At 35.5% G+C, this 17,048-nt stretch overlaps 3 protein-coding genes and 1 non-coding gene across 4 annotated transcripts; 2 read left to right on the forward strand and 2 right to left on the reverse strand.

Moving 5' to 3' along the window:
• Positions 1 to 2,665: 2,665 nt before the first annotated feature.
• On the forward strand, positions 2,666 to 6,292 carry LOC107637831 (glutamine synthetase leaf isozyme, chloroplastic). Its single transcript, XM_016341122.3, has 15 exons — positions 2,666 to 2,937; positions 3,087 to 3,343; positions 3,424 to 3,463; positions 3,551 to 3,654; positions 3,747 to 3,795; positions 3,876 to 3,982; positions 4,081 to 4,168; positions 4,280 to 4,408; positions 4,496 to 4,570; positions 4,740 to 4,793; positions 4,864 to 4,901; positions 4,981 to 5,140; positions 5,230 to 5,290; positions 5,467 to 5,601; positions 6,155 to 6,292. The coding sequence occupies exons 2-15, from the start codon at positions 3,090 to 3,092 to the stop codon at positions 6,211 to 6,213; spliced, it is 1,353 nt and encodes a 450-aa protein (XP_016196608.2). The 5' UTR covers positions 2,666 to 2,937; positions 3,087 to 3,089; the 3' UTR covers positions 6,214 to 6,292.
• LOC107637843 (AWPM-19-like family protein) lies at positions 6,248 to 7,337 on the forward strand. Its single transcript, XM_016341130.3, has 4 exons — positions 6,248 to 6,388; positions 6,477 to 6,696; positions 6,782 to 6,827; positions 6,947 to 7,337. Exons 1-4 carry the CDS (start codon positions 6,271 to 6,273, stop codon positions 7,055 to 7,057), a joined length of 495 nt encoding a protein of 164 aa, XP_016196616.1. The 5' UTR covers positions 6,248 to 6,270; the 3' UTR covers positions 7,058 to 7,337.
• A 52-nt stretch (positions 7,338 to 7,389) lies between these two features.
• Positions 7,390 to 7,461, reverse strand: TRNAP-UGG (transfer RNA proline (anticodon UGG)). Its single transcript has one exon. It is a non-coding gene; the product is annotated as a tRNA-Pro (tRNA).
• A 2,994-nt stretch (positions 7,462 to 10,455) lies between these two features.
• On the reverse strand, positions 10,456 to 13,584 carry LOC107637855 (primary amine oxidase). Its single transcript, XM_016341136.3, has 5 exons — positions 12,738 to 13,584; positions 12,272 to 12,653; positions 12,056 to 12,169; positions 10,936 to 11,474; positions 10,456 to 10,849 (listed from the first exon to the last, which is right to left on the reverse strand). Exons 1-5 carry the CDS (start codon positions 13,526 to 13,528, stop codon positions 10,651 to 10,653), a joined length of 2,025 nt encoding a protein of 674 aa, XP_016196622.1. The 5' UTR covers positions 13,529 to 13,584; the 3' UTR covers positions 10,456 to 10,650.
• Positions 13,585 to 17,048: the final 3,464 nt, after the last annotated feature.

Genomic DNA, 17,048 nt, shown 5'->3' on the forward strand with positions numbered 1-17,048 from the left:
TTGTTCTTGATGGTTACCTTGTTAAATGCTCGATAATTGATGCATAGTCTCAACGAACTATCATGCTTCTTTTGGAATAAGACTGGTGCGCCATAAGGTGCCTTCGATGGACGGATGAACCCAACATCTAGCAAATCCTTGAGTTGCTTCTTCAACTCCTCAAGTTCTGGCGGTGCCATCCTGTAAGGTGTTGAGGCAGGCGGCTTTGCTCTTGACTCCAATTCAATCTTGTGGTCCATCTTCTTCCTAAGTGGTAGTTGTTTTGACAACTCGGGAGGCATCACATTCTTATTTTCTTCAAGGACTTCCTTGATTTCAGGAGGAACGTCTTCTCTTTCAAGTGTTGACTCCTCTTGTAATAGAGACAAATATGTAATCTCTCCCTTCTTGAACCCTTTTTTGAGTTGCATAGCAGAGAGCATCGATGGTCCTCCAACTTTAGAGATTGTAGGGACCATGCATGGAGACCCTTTCTCCATGACACATACTATGTCGTAGTATGGCATAGGTATTATATTTGCTTTCCTTTCCAAATTGAGCCCGATGACTATTTTAAAATCGTCCATGGGTGCTACTGAGAAATCTACAAGACCCTTCTAAGAATCAAGAGTCATCTCAACCCCTTTTGCTACTTCCTTAAGGGGTTCACACTTGGTATTCACGGGTTTGAACCAACCATTCTTTTCAATGATCTTCAACTCAAGCCTCTTTGTTTCATCAGGTGTGATGAAGTTGTGTGTAGCACCAGTGTCGATCATAGCCATGACGGATTTTTCATTGATAAAGGCTTTTACATACTTCAAGCCTTTCTTTTCTGCAATGCTTGTCTCTTTGTCTTTCACAGCATTCATGAGTTGGATAGATCCAACACACTCGGTTACTTGAGATTGAGCCTCTCGTTCCTCGGCGATAGATGCCAGAGTCCCTAACTTGGGACAATCTTTCATTTGGTGTGGTCCCTTGCACACGAAGCATCCTCCTTTGGGCACAAAAGCCTTCTTCTTTTAATTTCTTTGTACTCTTTCTTTGAAGAGTATTTTCCTTCCTTCTTAGTTGAGAAACTCTTTCTCTTGTCTCCTCCACCTTTAATAGAACTAGGCTTGGTGGAAGACTTGGGTTTAGAATCTCTCCTATGATACTTAGTAAGTGATTCGGCCACCACGATAGCCTCATCGACATCCTTAACATTCCTTCTTTGTAGTTCTTATTTTGCCCAAGGTTGGAGTCCATCAATGAAGAAGAATAATGCATCCTCTGATGCTAAGTTTGGGATTTGAAGCATAAGAGTAGTGAACTCTCTTACGTAATCGCTAATCGTACTCTTGTGCTTCAACTCCCTCAACTTCTTCCTTACTTCATAAACCACATTCTTAGGGAAGAATTGTCTTTTCAGCTCCCTTTTGAAATCTTCCCATGTGGCTATATTGTAAGTACCATTTTTCATATCTACGCACTTTCTCCTCCACCACAAAATAGCATTATCAGAAAGGTAGATGGCTGTAGTGCGTACCTTTATTGCTTCTTCGACTACTCCTTAGCCTTCAAAGTACCTCTCCATTCGCCATAGGAAGTTCTCCACCTCTCGAGCGTCCCTCACGTCCTTGAACACCTTTGACTTGGGGAGATCAATCTTTGTCATCTCCCTTATAATGGTTGGTCGAGATTTCTCCTCTTCGAACCAAACTCGAACTTCCTCAAATAGTTTCAAGGAATTCTCATGCTTCTCTTTGATTTGGAGCATATTTTTTTTGAAAGTATCTAGTTCTCCTAACACGTGAGCCTCGAAGGTCTCCTTATCATGTTCTATCCTTTGAAAACGCTCATCCATAGAGGATAGAACATTCTCCAACATAGAAACTCTCTCTTCTAAGAAGTTAGAGTCCTTACCTCTAGGCTCGCTTGAAGAACGGGTCTTCTTGCCTCCCCATTGAGAAGGAATAGCATCCTTTCCCTTTTCAGACTCAGCATGTTCCATGGTGATACTAGAAGTCATACCCACAAACCACTTGTGCTCCTTCTCGAACCTTGCTCTGATACCAAATTGTCACAGCCCTGGACACTCTCCAACGCTACCGTGGCGACACTCGGACTTACTCAACCTCTTGAGCTAAGACCAAGTCAGCCTAACCCTCAATACTTAGCAAGAAAGCTAAGAACACAAGAGAACACAAGAGAAAGGAAACTTTGGTAGAAAGAATACTTTATTACTCAAGTGTTTGTTATAAATGATTCACACATGACTCACACACCCAAATTCTAACTCTCATTCCCTATTTATAGTCATCTACCTCCTCAATGGTTGGTTAGGATTAAATCTAATGAACGGTCTAGATTGATCATCTAGAACTTTCACTACAAATATCTATCTTACAATATTTTTCTAAATACTTCTAGATTGTTCCATACTATTCTTCATACTCTTATATACATCCACACTCTTCTAGAATATTCTACAATCTTTTAGAGTCTTCTAGAACCTCTTAAAGTATTTCGGGACCTTTTAGAACCTTTTAGAATATTTTAAAACGTTCCGAAACCATCTAGAGCATTTTCAATCACTCTAATAAATTATACAAACACTGTTAAATTTAATTTTCTAAAATTTACCGTGACACCTATCCCAAAATACAAGATACAAAAATTCAAAAAACAATACATGCATGTTGAGAATCCAAAATAAATTTGAAGTTGAGGCTTGTTTTACACGAGGCTTCCATGCAGTCACACTATTAAAGTTCCTCCTGGCTCATGTCTGTGACACTGACACACACCACCCAAAACAGGGTGCCATTCTAAACCAAAACCAGTTCAAGTTCTTCGGTTTCGGATATATATCCATTTTCACACACATTTCTTGATGAGTTTCTTATTGGATGCTGGCATTAGAAATCTAATAAGTACATGTAGTACAATTTCCTCTTCTTGCTTGACACACTGGTAAGGATTAAGGAACATGCATGCATGGCATGGCCCCTATAACTTGTCCATGCATGCCCATCCATGGCTTTTATGTTTTTTAATTATTATTTACATGAATGCTAACTCTCTTGTAACCTGATTTTATCTTTCTACTTATTGCAAAACAGAACATGGCACAGATTTTGGCACCCTCTACACAATGGAAGATGAAAATAGCAGAAATCTACTCTACCTATAATACCCCCACTACCTCAAAAATGAGTTCTTTATTGTTGAGACAAAACAAGAAAGGTGCACCCACCAGCTCTAATAAGTTTCAGGTGCTGGCGATCAAATCGGAAAACAGTACCATCAACCGGCTTGAGAATCTACTTAACTTGGACATCACTCCATACACCAATAAAATAATTGCTGAGTACATTTGGTATGAAGTATGAACTATTTCACTTCTCCAGGTTTTGTTTCTATACTGAGTAATCTAACCCTCTATGTTATATAAAACAGGATTGGAGGGACAGGAATTGATATGAGGAGTAAATCAAGGGTATGTGATTCACAACCATTATTTGGCATTTGATTTATGCAGTCCATTGCTGTTCATGAGCAATCCAATTTTTCTTGATCTTCTCAGACAATTCCTAGTCCTGTTGAACATCCCTCTGAGATCCCTAAGTGGAACTATGATGGATCTAGCACTGGACAAACAACAGGTGTAGATAGTGAAGTATACCTGTAGTAAGAATTCAAACTAATATTTCCATTACTTTTGCTATATACTATTGGAGTTACAGACCTACAGGTTAATTTTAGTTTCTTAATTTGTTTAGTCCTCAAGCAATTTTCAAAGATCCTTTCCGGGGTGGTGATAATATCTTGGTAAGATCTCTTATGGACTTATATATCTAAGAAATCTGATGGAAATGGCATGTTGATTGAATTTGATATGGTTTGTGAAGGTTATCTGTGATTCATACACACAAGAAGGTGAACCTATCCCTACAAACAAGCGACGCAGAGCTGCAGAGATCTTTAGTCATCCCAAGGTTGTAGCTGAAGTTCCATGGTATCTATTATAAGCCCTTCTCCATGTCTTTTTAAAATGCAGACTCACAAATATAACTATAACAATCTGATGCTATATTCTACACTGATTGTTCTAAGGTTTGGAATAGAGCAAGAGTACACCTTACTTCAAAAGAATGTAAAATGGCCTTTAGGTTGGCCACTAGGAGGCTATCCTGGTCCACAGGTAATATCAATGCTGGTATTTTCTGTTCAGATATCATTCACAATTCACATGAATTTGTGAGGTTCATGATGAGTAACTAGCTAAATACTTAAATATGCCTTCATGTGTTAGGGCCCTTATTATTGTGGTACTGGGGCAGATAAGTCGTTTGGGCGCGACATAGCAGATGCTCATTACAAGGCTTGCTTGTATGCTGGAATTAATATCAGTGGCACCAATGGAGAGGTTATGCCTGGGCAGGTTCTGATCTCAACATTAGGATTCTGTTTAGAGGTTATAAATACAAGAACTCGGTTTTTCACAGTATCACTTCCATGAACATTGCAGTGGGAGTATCAAGTTGGCCCTTGTGTAGGTATTGAAGCCGCTGATCATATTTGGTGCTCAAGGTACATCCTTGAGGTAATTGTAATTTATTATATCTGGCTTCTAAAATAATCAGTTATAGATATGCTAAGACAACTTAATTCGTTACACTACAGATTTCTGGTTCTGTTTCATGTCTTATGGACTTTGGATTCTGTGTATGACTTATTGTACTTGTTATGTAACTTCTTCTGTATTATGACAGAGAATCACTGAACAAGCTGGGGTTGTTCTCTCATTTGATCCAAAACCAATAGAGGTATCATTTCAACTACAATAACTATGCCATCTTTATAGATATGCTATGGAATTTTATTTTTCCCCTGTAGGGTGACTGGAATGGTGCAGGATGCCACACCAATTTCAGGTTTTTGGACTTGCTTTTATCATTAATCATCATAGCTATCCTGAATAAGTAAGTTGATGAACTATCTTTTGCATTATAGTACCAAGAGCATGAGAGAAGATGATGGTTATGAGGTAATAAAGAAGGCGATCATCAACCTATCGCTTCGTCACAAGGAACACATTAGTGCATATGGAGAAGGAAATGAGAGAAGGTTGACAGGAAAGCATGAAACAACCAACATTGATACTTTTTCTTGGGTATTAAACTATGCATCAAAATCATGAATGCCTATTCTGATTGAAGATTGAAACTGTGATGAACTGTACTAAAAAGATTGAACTTGCAGGGGGTGGCTAACCGTGGTTGTTCAATCCGTGTTGGAAGAGACACAGAGAAGAATGGGAAAGGTAGGATTAGTGCATTACAAACAATACTTTTTGTTTGCAGGTGTTTGATAAGTCTAACTGAATGATGAATAGTGGAAACGTTTTGAATCCTTAATCTTATTCCAAAGATTTTTCAAAACAAGCAATGTAATAGCAAGGTCATATATTTACCATTTACATTTTCTTGGTCATCATAGGTTACATGGAGGACCGGCGCCCGGCTTCAAACATGGATCCATATGTTGTGACAGCATTACTGGCAGAAACTTCCATATTATGGGAACCTACTCTTGAGGCTGAAGCTCTTGCGGCTCAGAACACAAGCCTTAAAGGTCTAAAATAAATCTTTGTTTCGTGATGCCATCGCCTTTTCGCATCGACCCAAAATTGTCTAGGAATAAATCAAGCATGAAGCTGGAGTATCAAAACCTTATTAGTCCTGTTTGTATCAAAACCTTCTACTAATTGTAAACTAGCCTCATGTTTGTACTATCTTAAAAATCTTATGAATGATAATGTAAAAGAAGTTTTACACTTTTAAAGGATGGCTTAACAAATAAGCTTATGAATCTATAACTATTGTACACGTGCTAACATCTATAGCGCATGTTATATGTAACTTTAGAAAATTCTGGCAAGAAAAGGTTCAATTTTGCGGCATTTTCTTTGTGCTGTCACTAAGCACAAACCAATATGATGAAATGATGATTTGTATAGACATGGTTTCTTTTCCCTTCTATGCTGCAAAATTAATTATGCTCATTGGGATACTAAGTTAAAATATATGAAAAAGTTCCTTTCCTCTTAGGGAGGAAAACCATATATTGATCAAAGAATACGAGCCATTTCTTTGCATTGAAGAAAGTTCTTTTTAATTGGTGACAGCAAAGAAGAACCATGCAACTGGACTACCTCCTTGTATATATGTTGACCTCCCAAGCTAGACAAGAACATAGCAATTACAGAGTTTGATTTTCAGTTTTTGAGCTTCGAGGCGCGCCATGGCTTCCAAATCAGCAGCTCTCCTCCTCTCGGTACTGAATCTTGTTCTGTACTTCATTGTGCTTGTGATTGCTTCATGGGCAGTGAATCATGCGATTCAAAGAACACGTGAAACAGGTAAATTTGGTTTACTTTATGAGATGATGAAAGCAAAAAACAAACTAGAGACAAACTCATGTGGTTTAGATCTTGCTTTAATTTGCAGCATCTGTTCTGTCCACTCCGGCACACCTGTTTCCGATATACTTCCCAATGGGAAACATGGCGACTGGTTTCTTCATAATCTTCGCTCTCATTGCCGGCGTTGTGGGGTTCACAACCTCACTCACTGGATTGCACAACATTTCCAAATGGAATGCTTCAAACTTGTATGCAGCAGCCATGTCCTCAATGGCAACATGGGCACTCACTTTACTAGCCATGGGGTTGGTCACCCTTCTCTGCTTTCATATTTCTAATTGAATTGTTCATAAACATTGCTGACTAAATGCTTCTTTTCTTTTCTTGCAGATTTGCATGCAAAGAGATTCAACTTGGCTGGACAGACTCAAACCTGGTAACCTTTATTTCTGGATTCTGATATAATAATTTCAATCATTGGAAAAAAGTGTCAAACATTTAGGTGCCCATAAAGTTAATAATCACTTTTTTTCTTCTTCTTTTTTTTTTTCCCAGCGTACCTTGGAAATAATCACCATAATTGTAAGTGGAACCCAACTGCTAAACACGGGTATTATCCATATTGGAGTCTCAGAAATCATTTCATATAGAGATGGAAGAGTATGAGTTTCAGATTCACTGGTGGCCTGGTGCCATATATGAATTCTTTATGTCATATATGAATGCGTGATTCTCTTTGTACTTTTATCTGAAGTTGTTTTGTTTTGTTTATTTCATATCTTAATGTTAATATTCATATTGTTTTCTTTATTTATTTCACCAAGCATATGTAAATGCATCATTTGTATTGAAAGTACGAGGTTTTTGTGAATTCGCTTGTTTTACTTGTCATGTAAAATTGTAATTATGTAAAATTCGAAAAAGCAAAAGCATTCGTAGTGGAAAAGCATAAGGATGTTCTTTCAAGTAATTAAAAGTGTGACGGAAAAATATAAATTGGGGCATTCCGAGAATCGAACTCGGGACCTCTCGCACCCAAAGCGAGAATCATACCACTAGACCAAATGCCCGTTTGAAAATGGTCTTTTCATTTTAATATATGGACAAAGATTAAGAAATATTGAATAAATTGCTGGATATATTCCACAAACTAATTGTTGTTGATTCTGTATACACCGCTGCATAAGTGAACCCTTCTTCACTTTTGCTTGCATGATATGAACGATGCTCTGTCTTGTGTTCTTTCACATTGCATTTCACCAATATATCACCACTTTTGGTGGATCAAATTGGAGAAATGTATCTTGTAGGACTATTATTATGCTCAACAGAAATGGACTTGGTCCAAGAACATTGCATTCCATATTATTCTTCCATCACCCATATCTCAACCTCATATGTGCCTCTCTGATATGTAGACTCAGATTCTCCATGAACCCATAATTCAGAGAAGTTGAAGTCAGTTTCAAATCAATTGGCAAAGGTACCTCCGAGATGGCCCTTTCCGCTAGATCAAAGGCAACAATCACATTCATGTTCACGTCATGGCGAAAGGCCAACCAATGAATAGCCCCGTTGAAGAACGTTCCCATTCTCGCGTCATCAGAACAATTCATATAAAGAAAGTGAGTATATATGAGTACCCTCAAGATTGTTCCATGAATTCGCTCTAAGAGATAAAAGCTCAACATGTGTTGCCACATCATCTGTATTTACATCACAAGATTCTAGAACCACCAAGTAATCATCAATTGATGAGTCATAACCAAAACCATAGAGATATGGCCAAACATCCCCATTTATGTTTGAAGCAATAAGTGAGAGAGGTAGCTTCTTGTGAACACCTGTGGATGGATTCCACAGGTAGATATCTGAACCAAGATCCCAAAGTAGAAGAAACCCTCTACAAGAATTTATAATTGGAATTTGAGGATATGGTAAGGGAAGTGGAAAAGTAAGCGTTATTGTTGTTGTTGACGCAGAGTGATCATGAAGCAATGCATCTAAGTCTATGGATAGAGCTTCATTAGAAGAAGATTCTAGAAAAATAATTCTGTTGGTGCATTCGGCTGCTAACTCAAAATGTGATATAGCAAACTTGGGTGTGGAGATTAGAGAGAGCCATGATTTGGAGACGCACTTAAAACGGATCAAAGAAAAAACAGCTTGTTATTCTTCTTCATTATGCTCTAGTCTTTATTTACTATCAGTAGTAGTGTATAGTAATTTTGGTGCACTTGAATGCAGAATAGGTAACTGCTCTATATATACATTAGTGGTGTTCAAAACCGATTTGAACCGACTTAAACCGATTAACAGAATCGAATAAATTGAAAATCGAACAAATTAATAACCGAAAAAATCGAAAAAAGGTGTTTTGTTGTTTTTATTACGGTTCGATTCGGTTTTTGATTTTGACCAAAAAAAACCTCAACCAAACTGAATCGAACCTGTATATTCAAAACTTTAAAAGACCAAATCCCCCCGCGCCCAACGTGATGCCTCGTGACCTAATCTCCCCAGCCCCAAATCCCCAATTGCTCCAAACGTAAACCTAGGTCTATTCTCTCAGTCTTGCATTCTCGCACTCTCAGTCTCGAGCTCGAAGTCCTTCCTCCCACCACTTGGCAACGCCGTCGAAACCTTCTTCCCAGGTTGGTTTGCCTAAAGAAGTTTAGCTATTATGTTGGAGAAGACACTATAACTTGGCTATCTTTTTATGGAAATTTATATTTATTTTCAGTTGTGTTGACTATTGAACTTTTAAACTTCTTTAATTGTCGTATTTAAATTCCTTTTGTCGTTAAATTTCATTTGATCAAGATTTTGTTAGCTATTGTGTATTTGTGTTTGTTGATTTCAATGTTATGACTTTGTGAAATAGTATGGTAGTATTTTTTCGAATTGATTAAAAAAGCCAAATAAACCGAACCAAACCAAACCGATTTTAATAAATTTGATTTGATTTGGATGACTTCGATAAAAAATCGAACTAAATCAAACCGCAATTTAATTAAACGATTGGATCGAATGATTTTTCTCTCAAAAATTGAATCAAACCGTACCGTGAACATCTCTATATACACGGAAACATGAGAACAAAATGTGTTCCTTCTTTAGCACTCTTCTTCTTTCTATGTAGTGAGCCTATCTTGCAATCTTCACATGCAGTCGTTTTTCATGTGAAATTCGATTTATATGTTTTAAACGGCAGCTGAATTTTCATCTTGAATTTTATGTTTTTAACTGAGAGTGGATGATTACCAAATCCTTATCTTCTTATGTCAGTGTTCAAAGAAATATGTATGGAGCCCCATACAGCGACCTTTCAGATTTCATTTACCTCTTCTAATGAAGACAATGGCAAGTTGGAATCACGGGACTGGATTACCTTCCAAAATTTCTATAAGCAAAAGACGAATCAATATAGATGGGGAAGATCCAATCTAGAATTTGCTTTCAGAAATTCCCATAAAGCATTGTTGTTAATTGAAGTGACAGAAACTATCAATCATACCTCCACCTAAAGAATACTTTCAATGGCATATATAAAGGTGCAAATAGATATATTCCAGGTCTAATAGCAATTTTTTTTTTAAAAAAAAAGTTAATATAGAATCAAAATTAATTTTTAATCAATTAATATTAATTAATTGTTATTATAAAATTATATTTTTTATTTTTTATTTTGGGGAAATTTAAAGTTTATTATAGTAATTAAGATTTAAAATTAAAATTTAAAAATTATAATTTAAGCTAAAAATAATAAACAAAGTGCTGTATCCAAGTAAAATACTTCTCTAAATTTATCCAAGTTGTTACAACGACTCTTCAAATCACGCATTCTTTCTCCTTCTCTTTCTCCTCTTTTTCGTCTTTCTTCTTCTTCTTCCAAATTTGCATAGGTTCTTCTCCTCCTCTTCCAAATCCACTGTTACTTAGGTTTTATAATAAAGTTAGAACGAAGATATAGTTGCTAACTAATTCTGGGGAAGAAAAAACACGAAGGGTATGTGAGCAAATTAAATGATGATAAGCAAGTAAAAGAGGTTGCAAACTTGCAATAAGCCAATAAATTATTCAGATTTTGATTGAATAAGCCAATACTGGCAAGTGGCAAGGAGAATCCAATATAATAAAACGACATCTCAATTCTCACACTTTCCAATCCCCAATAACGTAACAATGCGGTTACAACAAAATAAATATATGTATCCAGCAGGGTAATTGAGGTCTTCAATTGGCGTGTGCTTGTTCATCTACTTGGGGCAGCCAGGCCATGTAAGATCGTTGGGAGAGAGGGTCTTAAGAACCGGATTCCTCTCAAAGAAATTGGTTGGCCTCAACTCAAATCCAGTGCTCAACAATGGCATTATTGGGAAGTCTTCTTGAGCCGGAACGTGATGAATTCCCACTACGTGCCACAACACAATGTCCGTGTTCTTAATATTTCTATTCCTGCAATTAAAGAACAGAGTAGGAGTAAGATTATCGATTCATACTGAGAAATTAAGAATAAAATGATAATGAAAAGGCTTATATACTTTTGGGTCCAAACAGCCAAGGTGTCCTCTCCACGGCTCTGGTCAACGTAGAGTCCACCGGCCCACTTCTGGGATATGTTGTAGGGAGTGACCCAAACATTGTGGTTTGTGAAAGCGCCTCTGATTTGTGGGTAGTCATCCTCCGTCAGAAGGGGATGAGCTGTCGCTCCCGGAATCAGACGGTACCCCACGTCATTTCCGACTGCCGTCTTCTTGTTAGGGTTCACAATTGCCAGCTCAGCAGGGGCCATACCGATGGTGATCTTGCCGTCCGATTCGGTGTTGGCAGTTTTGGTCTCAACGGTCCAATAACTCTTTCTCTTGGAGCTTCCGTCTGTTACTCTAACCGTCTTCAAGTTGGTCTGCTCAAAAGAGTTCTCCACGCCGTCGATGTCAAGGTCAAGATGGTAAATGTAGAAGTGATCGTGGTATATTCCCACGCTGTTTGCTGACACCAATGTTCCGTGTTCGTCTATCTTAATCTCGCTCTTGTGCTTAGCCTCCACTGGCTTGATTTCCAATATACCCGATAGTGCTATCTGCATACATTAACAATGTAACTAATTAATTAACGATCCCGCTAATAGAAGTATTTTTGTAGATGTGTCTATTAAAAATATCTTTTTTATGATTGAATTTAATAGAAATGTTTTTATAGATGTATTTTTTTGATGTGTCTTTTTATACAAAAAACTTACAAAAAGTTCATATTATGTTAAGCAAGCTGTGTATATTTTAACTTGAATATACCAAAAAAAGCCAAAAGGCTGTATTTTTTTTTCTTTTTTTTGTCTTCATCTAATATTAAATCATGTGATCTAACAACCAATAATATATTTAAAAAAAAAAAACCAATTTAAAATCTCTACTTTTGAATTTTGTACGGCTTAATCCTTTTATTTAAGGTGTTCTAATATGAGAAGCTAGTATGCGGACTGAACTTTTCTTGGGGTCTGCAAGAAAACCACGTGAAGCAAATGCCCATGCAAATTCTTTTCATTTATGTTATTAAAAAATATTTTAATATGATTCATGTGGTACATGTTAAAAATTATTAATAATAAATAAAGAAAGTGATAAACTGATAATAATTAATCTGAGCATGAAATGAGACACATACCGCAGGTTTGATGGAGCCACTGGCTTTGAACTGCCAATCAATGATGTTGTCGTAGTTACCCACAGTGACCACGCTTCTTACAATCAAGTTCACCTCACTCCTGGATTCTAGGATCTGATGTTCAACACAAATGTTTTTAAAGTTAATTAATTTCCTATAGATATTAACAGCCCAAACTTGCACGGTTATCATAAAAAATTTAATTAAATTACATACTGTTTCATTAGGGATGCCAGTTTCAGTGTGACGCCACATGATGTCGCCGTATTGTTCAAAAACACAGATAGCGTTATTCAACAAGCTTGGGCTGCCGTCATTTGTGTGGACGAACACATCCAAGAACTGAGCATGAGAAGGGCAGTCACGGTTGGGCTGCATGGACACTGTTGACAGTCCGAACCCAAACTCGCCAGCGTCGAAGAATGTCTTGAAGTACCAATCCTCCGATGGGTCTTGGTAGGGCACAAACAGCTCTGAGATGAACCCTCTGTACATCACTCTCCTTGACTTGTGCTTCTCCAAATCGTAGATCGATGCCAGCGACAACACTACTCCTGCGCGTGAATCAAAACCTATGTGGAACTTCCAGTTCGCCCAGCTGAGAATTCATATTAGAGAATCCATTAATTAATATGACTATTAGTTAGGTTTAGAGTGCAATATGTAATGAGAAAATGAATACCTAATAGAGTGACCCTTGATCTGGAAGCCAGGACCTTGAGGTTGATGGGAGGCAAGGCTATGTTGCTTGGGACCGAAGGGTGGTTGCTGGTTAGAGAAGCGATAATCGGTGTTGTCGGCGGTGGGAACAGGGCGAGTGGCTCTGTCATGGTACTCAACGATCTTCATGAGGTCAAGGTCAACGAGTATATAGAGCTCGCTGATAGGGCGGACATATATGTTGACGGTGGTTTCCTTCATGAAGCAATCGACCCTGAGGGATCTCTTGCTGTTGGCCTCGCCGTACCATCCGACGGTGAAGGTAGAGCAGACCACCTCAGAGAGGTTGAGTCCTCTCTTCTTGATCGACTCTTTGAAGGGCTCGTGACTCAGCGGAAGCAGTATGGCGGCACTCTGATCCTCAACGCTCAGCGTTGGGAAGCCATGGCCAGTGTGAATCTTGTCGGAGAGGATGATCTTCAGCCTCAGATCAATAAGGATCTCGTGGGTCTCACCGTTGATAATGACAATCGCGAAGGATTTGCGAGCGATGGTTATGGCTCCAAGCATCGAGTGTTCCCATGTGAGAACAGAAGTTTTGTCAGGGTCATCAAGGCCAATGTAGTGGAAGGTAAGGCTGTTCTTGGAGGTTGGGTACTTGGTTCGGACTATGGTTTGGACTGTAGTTATTTCTTCTTTGGTTAGAGGGTCAAGTGGGTGTTGGAATTGCAGTGGCGTCACTGCTGATACCACTGCTTCGAAGTAGAGGAAGGCCAACACTAAGAGGAGAATGAGCTTCATGCTGGAACCCATGTTTGATTGAATAATAGCTCAAACCCTAGCTGTGTTTGTGGAATGAAAGCTCCCCCTAAACCCCTTAATATATCCACCTTCTGCCTATGATTTTTATTATTTTATTGCCAATAATTTGAACCAATTATATTAGAGATAATATTTTTATATATATATTCTCTACAATCAATAAAGATACACAGATCTTCTTATTATCATTATTTATTTTCGCATTGAGAAACTCATGGAGAGCCCCTAAGATTATATACACGTTCTCCTTGTTGTCATATCCTTCTATTATTATGCTATGGTATTATGTCTTATAGCCTGTTAGTTTATGTTTGTCCTGGCCTTAAATAATATTATAATTCTTCATTGAGTATTGATATGTTATTTTACTTTTTTGGAGCTTGCTAGCTATTTGTATATATACCTTTTCAAAATGTGTATTTTTCTAAAAATAGTATCTAGAAGCATCTTGAAAAAATGTGATAATGATTAATAAAAGGAGATTGAAGAATACAATGCTAATAATAATATAATTAGGAAGATGTATTATTATTATTATTATTATTATTATTATTATTATTATTATTATTATGTAGTCTAATTCTCGCCTTAAAATTTGATCCATTATTTATTATATAGTAATGAAAAATGTTAGGATAATACCTTTTATCAATATTAGTAAATTCTTTATTTTATATTATTAAAATTTTAAATTTATTATTTAAAATTTAGAATTCAGACAATATTATATTCTTAGGATATTATATATAAAAACATTTTTATTGTTTATATATTAATTAAAATTAATAAATTTTATTAGCTAGATAGCATTGTCCTGTAATAACAAAAATATATAAAACAGTAACCGGTTGGAATAAATATATAATTTGTACAAAAGATATTACTAGTATCTTAAACATCTTTTTTTTTTTTTTTTTCTAATTTTCATGCAATAATAATCGCATGAGCAAGAGAAGTTCTCAAGTGTCAGCCCAGTGGCCAATGGGAATTTAAGGTCACGCTTCAAGCAAACAGTTGCTTATAATTGACTTGATTAAATGGTCATTTAAGCAACAAGCAATTTGATTCGCGCATCTTAGTTCTCAAATAATTCCAGATTAATATTTTTGAATGCCAATATTAAAATTTTGTTTCTATATTCGAGATCACGTGGTACGTTAATGTTAAAGGAAACCAGTAATCTCTTTCCCTTAACATTTAGTTCATTTTTTTTTTCATAGATTGACAAATAAAAAAATGTTTATAATATTTTTTTTTTAAACTAATTATTGTGCTCCTACGGTAACAACTTGTGAGTCTGTGATGTAAGAATTTATGCCGGTGAATGGTGATTCGCAGATTCCTTCGCGTTTCGACTTTTTTTTTCACAGGTCTCGTGGTTTAAATTTAGAGAAAAATGTGAATCGAATCGATTAAATTTTAATTGGTTTGAATTTGTAATATTTAGTAAATAGATCGGAGCCAATTCAAATAGATTAAATTCTATTAAATCGAGTCACCAAAAAAAAAATCATATTAAATCGGTTTGAATAATGGGCACTCGATTGAAAATAAAATTTAAAAAAATTTAAAAAAAATAAAAAATTATTTAAATACTATAAATATATAATAATAATACTAAAAAAATAATCCGTTATCGATTCAAACTTAAATAAGTAAATAATTATTATAATTTAAAAGATTTTAAGATTAAGAGATAAATTTGTATATATATTATTAGATTTTATTTATTTTTTAATTAATATTAAACTAATCAACGTTAATCAGATTAGTTCAAATTCTGTGATCCCATAACCAATACCTGAATCAATTAAGATCGGGTTTAATTGGGTTTGATCCGATTGTACTCTATTACCCATCAAGTCCACAGCCAATATAATCGAATCAGATCAATTTTAAACAAGAAGTCGAATTATTTGTACCTGTGAACATCCCTAATTCATTTAATGAATGGGGTAATGCTAGGTAGACAAAAAAAACAGGACTTGCTTTATTTAGTATTAATTAATTGTCGCAACAATTAATGAATGCTAAATAAGACAAGTTATGGCTGTTTTTGGCTGATTTTCTTTGGTTACAAACATTTAATAAATGCTATATTAATTGTTGCCTTATTATTATATCTCTTATTTACTCTCTCTAACAAGAGATTTTTAGGTGTGTTTGAATTTGTCTTATGCTTATTTTTTTTTTAATTCAATAAGAATCAAATTCTAAATTTTTTGGTCATATAAACTTTGATAATATATCATAAAATTATTTCTCTTATACACATAAACAATATATATCTCACATCTTAAATCATACACTGTTAATTCTAAATTCTAAATTCTAAATTATAAATGTTAAATTCTCAAAAAATTTTTTTTTTTTAAATTAGAAAAACAAATAGACTAATATTAATAAATAAAAGTTTATTTCTTATATATATATTTTTTATCTTAAATTCTAAATTATTAATTTTATTTTTGAATTCTAAATCTTCTAAAAAATAATTTTTAATTAAAAATTAATTAATGTTAATTAACTAAAATTTCATTTCTTATAATTTTTTAACAACATATATAATTTAACAATTAAATGTGTATCACCATCATATGTTGACCCAACTGCCAAAAGAAAGAAAATATCAAAACAGACTTTGCTAATACTCAGGCACGGACCAATGGGACCACATGTATTGGGGAAGGGGGCACTTGCGCAGTTGCGCCCACAAGATTTTGAAAGAAAAATAACAATAACAAAAGTGTTGTAAAATAAATAAAAGAATAAGGAAGATATAAATATAAGATAGAAAAATATAAATATAGAACTCTAGTAATAATATTCACCATAATTATTATCTTAATATAATCGAGATGATTATTATATTACTAATATATTATAAACTTAAGACCTTCAGATAGATAGAGAAAGAGAAAATTATTATTATAATAGATAGAAGAAAGAAAGAGTATTTTATTATTATTGTGTGTGTAAAATGTATCTGATGATGCATTCTATTTATACATATAAAGTGACTCCATTTTTAACCTTCATTTATTGGATTTTGTCTTGTAAAGTGATTCATTCAATCTTGAGAATGATATCCACCTAAGCCATACGTGGTCATCCATCTTTATCACAACACTCTTCCTTGGATATGATGATCATTTAGGATTATTGTCTCGTTAAAACCTTACTAAAGAAATACCCAGTGAAAAAAAAACTTTAGTGAAGAAAAAGAGTACAATATCCTTTAGTGATGGGGACTGCCTCATTAAAAACCTTGTCAAGAAAAACCCATTGGAAAAAAACCTGATCAAGGGAAAAAGAGTACAGTCTCCCCCTCTTGCCGACATCATTTAATGTCTTGAAATCGGCGCATCCCAATCTCATGTACCAGTCTTTCAAAGGAGGATTTTGGGAGTGACTTTGTAAATAAATCTGTCAGATTATCACTTGAGTGGATCTGTTGGATATCAATTGTCCCTTGATTTTGAAGATCATGAGTGAAGAAGAATTTGGGAGA

The sequence above is a fragment of the Arachis ipaensis genome, chromosome B1 (genome assembly GCF_059453495.1).
Source record: "Arachis ipaensis isolate K30076 ecotype BB chromosome B1, ASM5945349v1, whole genome shotgun sequence".
NCBI classification, from domain to species: Eukaryota; Viridiplantae; Streptophyta; class Magnoliopsida; order Fabales; family Fabaceae; genus Arachis; species Arachis ipaensis.

Excerpts from the sequence above, each read along its gene's own strand:
- LOC107637855 (XM_016341136.3), bottom strand. The coding sequence starts at position 13,528 with ATGGGTTCCAGCATGAAGCTCATTCTCCTCTTAGTGTTGGCCTTCCTC. Across the intron at positions 12,654-12,737 it reads ATCAAGGGTCACTCTATTAG|CTGGGCGAACTGGAAGTTCC; the intron begins GTATTCATTTTC and ends ATGAATTCTCAG. Across the intron at positions 12,170-12,271 it reads CTGGCATCCCTAATGAAACA|ATCCTAGAATCCAGGAGTGA; the intron begins GTATGTAATTTA and ends GTTGAACATCAG.
- LOC107637843 (XM_016341130.3), top strand. The coding sequence starts at position 6,271 with ATGGCTTCCAAATCAGCAGCTCTCCTCCTCTCGGTACTGAATCTTGTT. Across the intron at positions 6,389-6,476 it reads TCAAAGAACACGTGAAACAG|CATCTGTTCTGTCCACTCCG; the intron begins GTAAATTTGGTT and ends TTTAATTTGCAG. Across the intron at positions 6,828-6,946 it reads GCTGGACAGACTCAAACCTG|CGTACCTTGGAAATAATCAC; the intron begins GTAACCTTTATT and ends TTTTTTTCCCAG.
- LOC107637831 (XM_016341122.3), top strand. The coding sequence starts at position 3,090 with ATGGCACAGATTTTGGCACCCTCTACACAATGGAAGATGAAAATAGCA. Across the intron at positions 3,655-3,746 it reads GATAGTGAAGTATACCTGTA|TCCTCAAGCAATTTTCAAAG; the intron begins GTAAGAATTCAA and ends TAATTTGTTTAG. Across the intron at positions 5,602-6,154 it reads TCAGAACACAAGCCTTAAAG|CAAAGAAGAACCATGCAACT; the intron begins GTCTAAAATAAA and ends AATTGGTGACAG.